At 43.4% G+C, this 12,075-nt stretch overlaps 1 protein-coding gene across 3 annotated transcripts in view; it reads right to left on the bottom strand.

Moving 5' to 3' along the window:
* Positions 1-5,283: 5,283 nt before the first annotated feature.
* The window catches only part of TMEM200A (transmembrane protein 200A), a 58,691-nt gene continuing 51,899 nt past the window's right edge, over positions 5,284-12,075 (bottom strand). For 2 of the 3 annotated variants that reach the window (XM_072833925.1, XM_072833928.1), the window contains exon 2: positions 5,284-8,515. In XM_072833925.1, the coding sequence (XP_072690026.1) occupies positions 7,024-8,499 (1,476 nt within the window). In that variant the 5' untranslated portion in view covers positions 8,500-8,515 and the 3' untranslated portion in view covers positions 5,284-7,023. The remainder of the gene's footprint in view (positions 8,516-12,075) is intronic. The other variant, XM_072833929.1, reaches the window with a different exon arrangement.

Here is a 12,075-nt window from a genome sequence, read left to right as displayed (position 1 = left end):
GTATTTTCTGCCTGAAATTTTAGATACTTTTTCTTTACCAGTCCTAATGAACTCAAAATCTATCCATCAGAGTTTGAACATATATATTTTTTAAAACCCTTGAAAAGAAAAAGAACCACCTGGCTTGATTTTAATTGATGTAGATCCTGGGAGTCAACAGTTCTGGGTTCGAGTCCTGGTACTGCCACTAACGTGTGTCCCACTGGGTGTCAGCTCTAATGTCCTATTGCTTCTAAAGTCCAGACTTTTATGTTTTCATTTGCAAGTATTCAATCTTTACACCACAAATACCATGGCCTTATTATCTAGATTATAAATAATTGCACCACAAACAAAATCTCTAAATTTAATTTACAGAGTACACGTGCTCCTGGAGACACAACCCATACTATTTGGTGATGAGAAAACTAGAAAATCATTCAAAATCTCAAAGTATTAAATGGTGAATGAGTAGGGAGGAGTAAAAATAAAAGTGAATTTCTCAATAATTTCTGTAATAAAATAACTCCTGAACCAACCAGGAGTGAAAGGAAGCAGTAAGAAGAGAATATTCAAAGTGTATAGTGAAGACCTACTTGATGCATGAGAATGACAAGATCCTGTGTGTGGAGTTTCCTGTGTCCTCTTTATTATTTATTTTCTCTTTTCCTACAATCCCCATAGGAATTGACCTGCTGACATTTAAAGGTTGAGTGACCTAATTCTGTCGCTTTAATAACCCTGCTCTTGGGCAGGCCTGATTTTTAAATTCTATCTCAAGATGGCATCAATGAGTAAAAAGCACTTCAATGAAGTTGGCCTTTCCCCTCTTACGCCATCATCCTGAAAGAAACAGCAGACAGAAAGAAACCAACTTTAGTATATGTGCCGCCAAAACAAGCACAATGAGTGGGGGAAAATCAGAGAGGAAGACAAACCATGAGAGACTCCTGACTCTGGGAAATACATAAAGGGTTGCTGGAGGGGTGGGGGGTGAAGGGATGGGCTGGTGGGGCGACGGGCCCTGAGGAGGGCACGCGATGGGATGAGCACCCGGTGTTGGACTATGTGTTGGCAAATTGAATTCAAATTAAAAAAGAAAGAAAGAAACCAACTGAATTACTTCAGTTTGAATTCGGATCACAAGGGACTTAAATGAGGATCTGATCCCATATCAACGTTATTATTATTATTGATACAAGACCTGAGATGGGATTACATGTAGCATGGGAGAAGGGTAACAGAGCAATTCTTTGGAAGTAAAAGACAGGATAGTGCATGTAGGGCCACTGCTTCTTAGTGAATAATGCTTAAGATCTTTTTTTTTTTTTTTTTTTTTTTTTTTTTTAATGCTTAAGATCTTTAACAATCGAAAACACCACAGCAGTTGGATGTACATCATTGGGCAGGCCAAGATTTTCATCTTTAAAATACAGTAGGTAAGCTTTGGTAAATCGATGGATTAAAAAAAAAATTACTTCCTTTAGTCATTCATCGTGTGTTTCCATAAATTAAAAAGGGTTAAATTTGAACTGCTAAAACAAGTAACTAAAACTTTACCTTTAGTAAATTGTTAATTGCTAGTACAATATCCATTTTGATACAAACGTTGCTAAAAATGTTTCCACTTTTCTTTTAAAATTATATAAACAGAAACACTAATTTGACTCTGAAAACTTTTACAATTGATAGCTGCTCTTAAGCCCAGTTTAAGATATGCCCTTATCCAAATATGGGAATATAAATATACATATATATGAATAATAATAATAAATATATAAGAATATATATATTTTCCCCTCTTAAGATTTACACCTCTTAATCCCCTCCACCTATTTTGCCCATCCCTACATTCCCCTCCCCTCTGGAAACCACCAGTCTGTTCTCTTTATTTATGAGTCTGTTTCTGGTTTTGTTTGCTTGCTTGTTTGTTCATTGGTTTTGATTTTTTAGATTCTACATATAAATTAAATAATTTATTATTTGTCTTTTTCGGTCCAACTTATTTCACCCAGGATAATGCCATCTAGATCCACCCTTGTTCTCACAAATGGCAAGATCTCATACTCTTTCATTGCTGAGTAATATTCCATTGTGTATATATGTCACATCCCCTTTATCCATTCATCTATCGATGGACGCCTCGGTTGTTTCCGTATCTTGGTGATTGTAAATAAAGCTGCAATAAACATAGAGGCACATACATCTTTTTGAATTAGTGTCCTCATTTTCCTCAGGTAAAAGCACAGAAGTAGAATTACTAGATTATATGAAACTTCCATTTTTAGCTTTCTGAGGCATTTCCATGCTGCTCTCCACTGTGGCTACATTCCCAGTGCACAAGGGTTCTCTTTTCTCCACATCCTCACCAACATTTGTTATATTTTGTCTTTTAGATACTAGCCAATCTTACAGGTGGAAGGTGCTATCACATTGTGGTTTTGATTTTGATAATTCCCTGATAATTAGTTATGTTGAGCATTTTTTCGTGTGTCTGTTGGCAATTTATTTATTATCCACCAAAGTCAATATTTGCTGCTTCAAAGAATCTCTACCTCTTTTGTCTAAATAACTTACATTATCAATGTTGATCCTACATCAACACTGGGCCACCTGCCATCACCTGGGATGGATGCATTCACCCTGCTTGTTAGTCTGCAGACAACCCGCTCGCTTGTCTGAAAAAGCTCCTTTGGTTTTGGAGAATGTATTAGCTCCCCATGGCTGCTGTAACAAAACACACAGGTTTAGTGGATTAAAATAACATATACTTAATTCACTTCTGGAGGCCAAAAGTCCAAAATCAGTTTCGTTGGGCTAAAATCAAGGTATCAGCAGGGCTGGTTCCTGCGAAGGCTCTGAGGTAAGAGTCTATTTCCCTGCCTTTTCCAGTGTCGAGAGCTTTGTTCCTGTCATTTCTTGGCCTGTGGCTCCTCTCTCCATCTTCAAAGCAAGGATCCGAGCATCTTCTATTTTCCCTCTGGTTTGAACACATCATCTCTGTAGTCAAATCTTTCTCGGCCTCCTTCTCATGAGGACACATCTGAATAATCCTGGATAATCTCCCCCAACTCAAGATCCTTCATTTAGTTGGAGTTAGACGTTCATTTTGCCATATAAGGTAGCATTCATAGGTTCCGGGGAGTGGGACATGAACATTTTTAGGAGGCCTCAATCCATCCTGCATCTGGGGGTGGGATGTGGTTGGGGTGAAGAAGGTGAGAACGCACTCAGCTGACACTGTCAGATAGTAATAGTGATGCTGAGTGTTCACCATGTGCCCCCCTAGGCACCACCCTGGATCCTCTATGAGCTCCAACCGATTAAATCTATACTAGCCTGGAGTGGGGCTGGCACTCAGTTGGTACTTGTTGGTGGTCTTGCCGCAGCAGGGGGAGAAGCCCAAAAGTGACAGAGCCGGGTGCAAATCCTGATGCTCTGGCTCCGACATCCATGAGTCAAACCACTCTGCTCTACTATGGTTCCTGCCCCTCATTATTTGAGAAGCAAACAGAGATGGTGACAAGCACTGGGTCTTCATCCCAGGGCATCAAGAACCCAGAGCCTCTAGAGTTTAGGCTTTATCATTTATGTTCTTGCTCATTTCACTTCCCAGTTGAGGAATCTAAGGCTCGAAATTAAGAAATTAATAAAAATGGAGTTAAGTGAAATTGAGAGATTGATTCACTCCAGGCTAGACAGCTGGGGTAGTAAAGCCATTAGGGGGTATACTGTGGTTTCCTTACCTGCTCTAGGCTAAGAACACTCACTCAGCTGCCCCACTTCTCCAGGCACACCTCGTGTTAGAGCCAGATTTGTGTTCCCCTCCAAATTCATGAAGTCCTAACCCCCTGCACCTCAGAATGACATCATATTTGGAGATAGGCAGAACCTTTAAAAAGGTGATGAAGGTGAAATGAGGACAGGATAAAGCCCTAATCCAACAGGACTAGTGTGCTTCTAAGAAAAGAGACTCGGAGACGTGCATTCCAAGGAAAGGTTGTGTGAGGACATAGGGAAAAGATGGCCTTCTGGAGGCCATGAAGACAGGCCTCGGAGAAACCAAACATCCTGATCTTGGACTTCTTGCTTCCAGGTCTAAGAGAAAATAAATTTCTTTTGCGTAAGTCATCCAGTTTGTGGTATTTGTTATGGCAGCCCCAGCAAGCTAATACATCCCAGGTAGATCACAGGCCTTAGATCTCTTTGGCCTAGAGGCAGTTAGCCCACAGTCCAGATACCTGATGTTTCCCAAGGGAAGAAATAAGAGTTTCTAAATAATTTTCAGGATTTATTAAAGCCTAAAGGGAAATGTACAAAACACACTCCGACTAAAATTCCAAGTTTCATTGCTTTTGGGTAGAATTGTATCAAGTCAACATGGTGGCGTCCGCTGTCTCAAATTCATCTGAAGCTTTAATTAGCAACACGTGTCTGATTAATTTAAAATAAAGTTAATCATTTCATAAAGTTGGCTTGTTTGGGAAATAAAAAAAACCTCAGGCTTTTTGATGAAGAGAAGAGTGAGCAGGAATCACTGCTTTGGGCCCCAATTCCTTTCTTTGGATCCTCCAAGCCCCATGCTGTTTAATCCTCTTCAAGCTGCTACAGCTCTTTCAGGGGTGAACTGAGCAAATTACATGGCTCCAGTCCCCTGTCATATCAGGGGTGCTTAGAGTCACTGTTTTCAAACTTGGGATTATCACTGACATTTGCTAGGTGCTATGTATCTGGTTGTTTTCCTGAAAACCAATGAAACTTTAAGTGAAAATGATCCCAAGTCAGGGTTCCCCAGAAAAACTGAACCTTTAGGAGATAGACAGATAAATAGATTGATAGGTAGACAGATATAGAGAGATTTACTATGAAGCACTCGCTCACATAATTGTGGAGGCCAGGAAATCCCACCACCTGCCATCTGCAAACTAGAGGGGCAGAGGAAAGGTGGCAGTGTCGTTCCAGTCCAAACCCGAAGGCCCAGGAACCAAGGGAGCCGATGGTATAAACCTCAGTCCAAGTCCAAAGGCCCAAGAAGCAGGAGTACTGATGTCTGGGGGCAGGGAGACAGATGTCCCAGCTCAAGCACAGGGAACAGATGTGCCCTTCCTCTGTGTTTTTGTTCTATTCAATCCCTCAACAGGTGAGATGATGTCGACCTGCACTGGTGATCAGTTGATAGATTCACATACGAATCTCTTCTGTAAATACCGTCATAAACACCTAGAAATCTGGATGTCCCTTAGTCCAGTCAAGTTGACACAGAAAATTAATCACCACACAAAGAGAACAAATATGAAAATAGCCTATTTTCAATAAGTGGAGAGACCCAGCTCTTTAATAGAAGCAAAATAAGAAAGCCACAAAACCCAATACACATCCTAGAGGATCAAGTGCCTCCAGGAGACTACATCTTGAAAGTTTGAACAACAGTACTTTAAACAGAATTGTACATTTTATTTAAAAATAATAGCAAATGTAGGCAGAACACAAATTTCTATTAAGAACAGAAGTTTATTCAATGCTTTATAGCAAAATATTGAGCTCACTCTATAACGATACACAAGCTTGGTGTTCTAACAAGTAACACTGACTCAATTCAGGGAAGCTCGGATGCCAACACAAGGTGGGATTGTGGGGAGCTACGGACAGAGATGTATTTTCCTTCTCCTTTTCCACAAGAGCTGCAATGATACCAATGCTGATGCCGCTCAGAAACATTTAGGCATTGGGAAGAATCTGTAAAATTTCCTGAGTATTCCATTAAACAGTTCTTACAATTAAATGTTACCTTAATGGAAAACATGAACATTTTCTGATGGAAACATTCATTTTCGTGTTTATTATCTTCGGTGACTGACAGCCACAATTCCAAAAATGTATTACACCCTAAGAAAGTCTTTGGGGTCTTCATAAGGCTTTCCAGCACAAGGTAAATTTCAAGGCCATTTGTCAAGGATTAAATTTTCTTGAATCACCAAGCTAGTGATACACAAAGATAAAAAGAAATGTCAAGGTTAGCTGATTATTTCCCAAAGAACAGGATCTAAAAAATGTTGAGGGGAAAGAAGGATGTGGGAATGCATGGATGCTGGATGACAAAAGAGATGGCGAGGAGGGATACTGAGCCTAGTTACTGTTAACTAACCCATAGTGTATTTTTGTGACTAGTCAACATTTTCTTCATGTATATAATTATTTCAAGATAGCATTCCTACAAACTAAATTGGCTCATTCCTTTTCCGAGTTAGTTGCAAAGAAATTCTGATTCTGAATATCTAAAGTTATAGCTAATAGCATTTTGATATTTATCCCTAAAAATACCTGGCATTCTCAGCCATGGTTCTCGAATACATGTTTGTTTTTTTTAATAAAATATCCCTAAAATAGAACTAACATTGAAAAAAGATATACCTACCCAGAGCTCAGGGAACTAGTCACAACCAACTTAATTCCTATCAATTAGCTCACATAGAGCTAAACCAATTTCACCAATTCACATTATTTCACTCACACAGAAACTAGATCTTTTTCCTTTTAAATAATTTATCTGATTTTGTAAAAAAAAAAAATGCTTTTAAAAAAGCAATCATTTAGAAAATCCACCTATGGTTTGTACTCATGTGCATCTATAAGTTTATTTTGAGTCTTGGGCCTAAATTTGGTACTGTGGGTCCACACATTGGCACCCTGCCCTTTCCGAACCGGACACTTCATTCTATGCAGATGACCATCAACGTGAGAACTTGAAAGTAAAGAAAAGGGAGCTGTAGTTCAGATGGGAGTCTGGTGTGTTCATATCAATAAAAGAGATAATGCTTCCAAAGGAAGGGAAAACACTAAACCATGTGCGATTGTAGAAAGAACTGCAACCATGAGCAACCCAAACATAAGCAGCCATCTCCCACACAGAATTAAACAGCCAGGTCTAACCCACTACAAACCATTTGATTAATAAAAAGGCTTATAACCTATACTTTAACAAGGAAACACTGGTGAAAATAGTTTTAAAATATATAGCCTTGTAAAATGATATATTTTTGAACATTAAAACCTGGTTTCAGAAGTTCCCCGCTTCAGGTTGTTACTCAAAAACTCATCATGTTCAAAACTCAAATTATTATGCGATCTGGAAATCATGAGGAGCTTCTCCTTGTTGGTAAAGTCTTTTTTGATCGTAGCCTGGGGCACAAGCAGTCTCTCCATGGGGTCCTCTTTATTCTCTAGTCTCATGTAGCCTTTGCTGTTGCTTCGGTCCAACCGAGGCCAACTTGGGTGTTTCCGTTGCTCCGCCTGAACAGTTAGGGTAGAAGGACCCCGGTCTAAGTCTAAGGATTTTGAGTGTGACGAGAGCAAATGTAAAGATGTGTTGGACCCGAACTGTCTTCTCGCGGCCCCAGGAGACAAGAACTGTCCGGCCCCAGGTCCGAGGGCCACAGAGGACTTGTACTGGCTCGACAGCGACTCGCCAACAGAATGATTCCTCGGGAAGGCCGTGCTGACCGGCTGGAAGGGTTCCCCAGCGTCGGGTGGAGGGAGCACCAGGGAGTCCATGGACAAGTTCCTCGCCCTGCTCTTGAGGTTGTCCGCAGCCTCAGTGATGTGGTCTATACTGGGCTCGTCAATGACGCAGTTGTTAAGCTTGATCACAGGCAAGGTAAAAGCGCTGATGGACGACGACACGATTGATTTGGTTCCACACTTCTTGGGGCCACCGGTCTTGTCCTCTGTCGTCTTGGACGCAGGTGGGTAGAGGCCAAAGACGGAGACAGAGCTGTCAGAAAGCAAAGGTGGCATGAGATGCCCCAAACTCTTATTTTCATTCAGTGCAAGCTCATCCTCCTCGACGGAGCTGTCCATCCGAAAACTGCTCCTAAAGCCGGAGAAAGATGCGATGGTGTTTGCTGCTAGTCTCGAGGTGCAGGAGCTCCCATTCTGTTTAACCTCTGAGTCTCCCATCGCACCCGTGTAGAGGCCGTTCATATGCTTCTGCTCCTTGACCCTCAGCGTGTGGATGTCGATGACCGTGGAATAGATGTCCCTCATGTGTATGATTTTTGTTTCTTTGTCACGGTTCTCGTGAAGAATGGCATTGGCACAGATGAAAATGAAAATGCCAATCCCCATGGTGAAAGGGCCGAGCATTTTCATCTTATCAGAATGTAAATGCTGCTCAAAGAAGCGGACCACCACGCCACCCTGGTTCCGAATGACCTGGGTCTCGTTGGTTGACAGTGTTGTCTCGGCATCGATGAAATGTTCTTTTTGGGGCCAGTATCCAAGGACTGCCATTGCAATTCCTACAATGGAGATGAGCACTCCTAAAATGAGGAAAAACCCAGATGGGGAATAAAGCCGGATTTTGCCCCGCACTACTACGACGTCGGCCTGAGGCCGACGCCGGGCCGGTTTCTTGTCTTGGGCAGCAGGCGCCGGGCTGAGGCTGACGTGGTGCTGAGATCTCGCCGAGTCTTGCCTTTTCAAGGCGGCCAGGCCCGTTATCACTCCCCCGGTTGCTATCATAGCTCAGCCCTCTGTTCTGAAAGGAAAGAGAAAAGATGATCATCTTAGCTGTTCTGGGACATGCTCACCAGTTCAGCAATTGTTTATATGTTTTTATTGTTTGCTGTTTCATATAATGAAAAAGGGCAGTGGAGTATCTCTTTACCTGATATAGTTTGGGTAGAAGTTTTGTCTATTGAATAACGTAAAATTCTGGAGATTTCCTTTATCGGCTGAATTAATGTCTGGGTTGTTAATGAAACATGAGCTCAAGGTATAGTTTATTCAAACAATCTCATCATTTATATAAAACAGTCCCTGATCACAAGGAACCCCCCCCACACACACACACGCATGCCGTCTTTCATTATCTGTGTCATCTCAAAGAAATGGGAAAATCCAGAACACTTAATAGACCCCAAACCATCAAACCCTAGACTTACAAAGAGAACACATTCCAACAAATCACAGTTTAACATCCACTCTTGTGGAAGTCACCAGTGAGCTCTTGCCTATCACACTTCGTTTCTCCCGATCTGTTCTCAGCCTCCTTATTTCTCTGTGTCCATGAACACTCGGACCCCTGCTTCCTTGAAACTCGCTCTTTTCCAGTCTCCTATGATCCTAAGTCGGGCTCTTCCCTGCCCTCACTGACTACTTCCATCGTGGCTCATCTTCCCTCCCCTACAACTAGACCGCCTGCCCCCGCGAGGCCGACCTTTGGCCATCTTTATATCCCCCCTTGGCCTTCATACCCGCTCCTACTCCTGCCGCCATCACTTCTGTGCTAACGCATCCCAAGCCTGTACTGCAGGCCGTAGCCGGGGTTCCCAGGGCAGCGCGTGTATGTCCACGCACCGCTCGCACAGCTGAGCTCACCCTCCCTCCGTACGGCTTGACTTGTCTCACTTCCCTCACGGTGTCGCTTCTTCTGGTTGACGCTTCATAATTATCTTTAACTCCTTCCTTTCTCTTTTCTCTCATCTGCTGATCAGGCTCTAAATCTGAGAAATGTTCACTCCCTGACGTTTCTCCTTTCTACCGCCCACTCCAATCCTACCCCGCCCAGCCCAGGCCGCTCTCGGTACCTGTCACTAGACCATTGTAATAACCTCCCAGCCGGCCTTCCAAACTCCAATTCTCTTTCTCTTCCACAGTCAAGCTTATAAGCTGAGGACAGATTAATTATGTGATTCATTATCCTCAAACACAACTCTGAAATTGTTTAAAGAGTGGAATAATAGATAAAACATTCCCCATTACCTACCAGCATTAAATGCGGGATTTCAGACCCAGGGGATTTAGCTTTATCTCTAACTGTTCTCTTTCATTTACATAAAACTAAAACCTAACAAAGTGCCCTGTACTTCATACTGTACTATTTTTGAGACTTTGTTAATAAGGTTTCGTTCGTCTAGATGCCCCTTCCTCACCCTCCATGCCCCATTTCACATATTAGCACAGGCTGGTCATCGAAGCTCGTGTCCCACTTCCCTTAAAAGCCTTCTTTGACTCACTCAGCCAATCCCACCCGAGCCCTCATTTCTCAGTGCATTTTAGCAAGTTTTCCACGGCACTGGCTGTATTATAACGTCTCAGTTCTTTCAATTCTTGTGGTCAAACATCAAGTTCAATTCATATTTTCATCACCAAAAACATTCAATATAATAGCTTGCGCGGAGCCACTGTTCAAGAAACACACACTAAAACGTTCAAAATGAGAGTAATTCTTTTCCTGGGATTTGTTGGATGACCATCATGTCACACCACACTGACTTCCCCAGTCAAAAATATGAACAAATGAAATTAATACCAAAACAGAAAGCAACATGTTGTGAGTTGGTAAAATATTTGTCATTATTTGTAAGAATAGTTCTCCAGCTGCCAGTGCTGGCTGGGAGGAAACGGAGGATATTTTAGGACTCACGGGGTCTCTAGCAAATTTTTGAGAGGGTTTCAGATCTCAGCTTGTGAAATCAAGCTCTCCTTTTGAATTGCTATTTATGATTTCTGAGTTCTGTTTAAATAAGCGGGGTCGTGGAAGGCATCCACACGTTGAGCTAGCTGAACAAGCCGCTGAATAAATCCAGCCTTGGCCGCAACTATAACTAGGAGGAAAAGAGTTTAATGTCGAAAGGACCAACTATCCTGTAACACACAGCAGGAGCCTAGGAAAGTCAGCTAGGCCTCCTACTGCGGTTCAGAACCTCTCCCGGACCTTGGCTACCTCGGAGCTTAGTCAACCTAGGTTGTCTCGATCCCCAAACAGTTCTGAATGTTTGAATAAAATAATTTGATCAGATAGAAGCCATCTAACTCCGTTATTTCCGTGTAGCAGGACGAGGATTTAGTTTGCCATCCTTCTAAACAGAATGAAGACAAAGGCACGGACTTTTCCATCAGGGGTTGAAAGCCTCCATGGTGGATCACATTCCACGGAGCCCACGCCCACCTCCAGTGGTTAAGACATTCCCGCTATCTCGCCCTCTCCATTCCCGAGGCCCACGGAGGAGAGGCGGCTGGAAGAGAAAACCACATTTGAGAAAGACGGATGAAGATTGGAAGGCAGGACAGAGCGACGGGGAGTGGGCCTTGAGAGCAAGCACACAGGGCTAGTCGACGTGTGAAAACGCAACTGGAAGGGGGAGAGTCCGGGCCGAGGTCAGAAATAAAGAATGGGGAGGGGGGGAGATGAAAGGACCCCCTGGCTTCTTCAACCTGCTCTGGCCAGACCCCGAGGGGGCACGCGGCTCCGGGCGGGTGCCCGTGTCTTCCTTTGTGAGCCGCCGTGGTGACTGGGCCCAGACTGACTCCGACAGGAAGGCAAAGGTGCTTAAACGCAGTCACTGCTTCAAAGAACTTGAACCTCCACTGTAAAGAGCTAGTCTATCTCCATAAAACAGAATTAACGCCCCTAGAACCAAAGGTTTATTGTGGAGGACCTTTGCAGCAGCTTCCGGCAGGTGGAAGCTTTCTGACTCTCATCACAGTGAGAAGCCGAATGAATAGTATTTGGGACAAGGAAGGTCAAGGGAAAGCGAGGCTGGAGAAGAGAGCCCTGGTCTGTGCGGAGCACCCCTGAGCACCCGGCTCAGCGTGGAGGGAGGGAGCCAGGCCATGTGCGAGGAGAAAGGGAAGGCCCGGGTCTTGGAAGGTAGCAAGGGTCCCTCCCAGGTGCTTGACTATCCCATTCACACGTGACGGGGCTGGAGGAAGACACAAATACTGCTGTCATAGCTTAGGAGGATCGACTTCAACTCGTAGGCTGACGCCATAATGAGGGACCGACACTGTGGCCCCCATGAAGATTCTGGCGGAACTGCAACTCCGGGGGCGGGCGTCTGGGCCTGGGCCCCTGCACCCCCGCCCCGCAACGTCAGCCTGGTCTATGGTGTTCGGTCCATGTGAAAGCAGCCTAAATCTATTTTTTTTTAATGTATGCTAAAAAGCCACATCCTCTCCATCCTACACTTTTATCACTGTATGTGTGCTCCCTACCATCCCAGGGCAGGGATAGGACTTATTTCCTTAACCATCCAAGTAAAGAATTTTGCTACTACGCTGAATTTTGTTCTGCTAATTTGGGCACAGAGTCTG

This window comes from Canis lupus, chromosome 1 (genome assembly GCF_048164855.1).
Source record: "Canis lupus baileyi chromosome 1, mCanLup2.hap1, whole genome shotgun sequence".
Classification (NCBI taxonomy): domain Eukaryota; kingdom Metazoa; phylum Chordata; class Mammalia; order Carnivora; family Canidae; genus Canis; species Canis lupus.
Note: the sequence above shows the minus strand (reverse complement) of the source record. Positions and strands in the feature narration are given on the sequence as shown.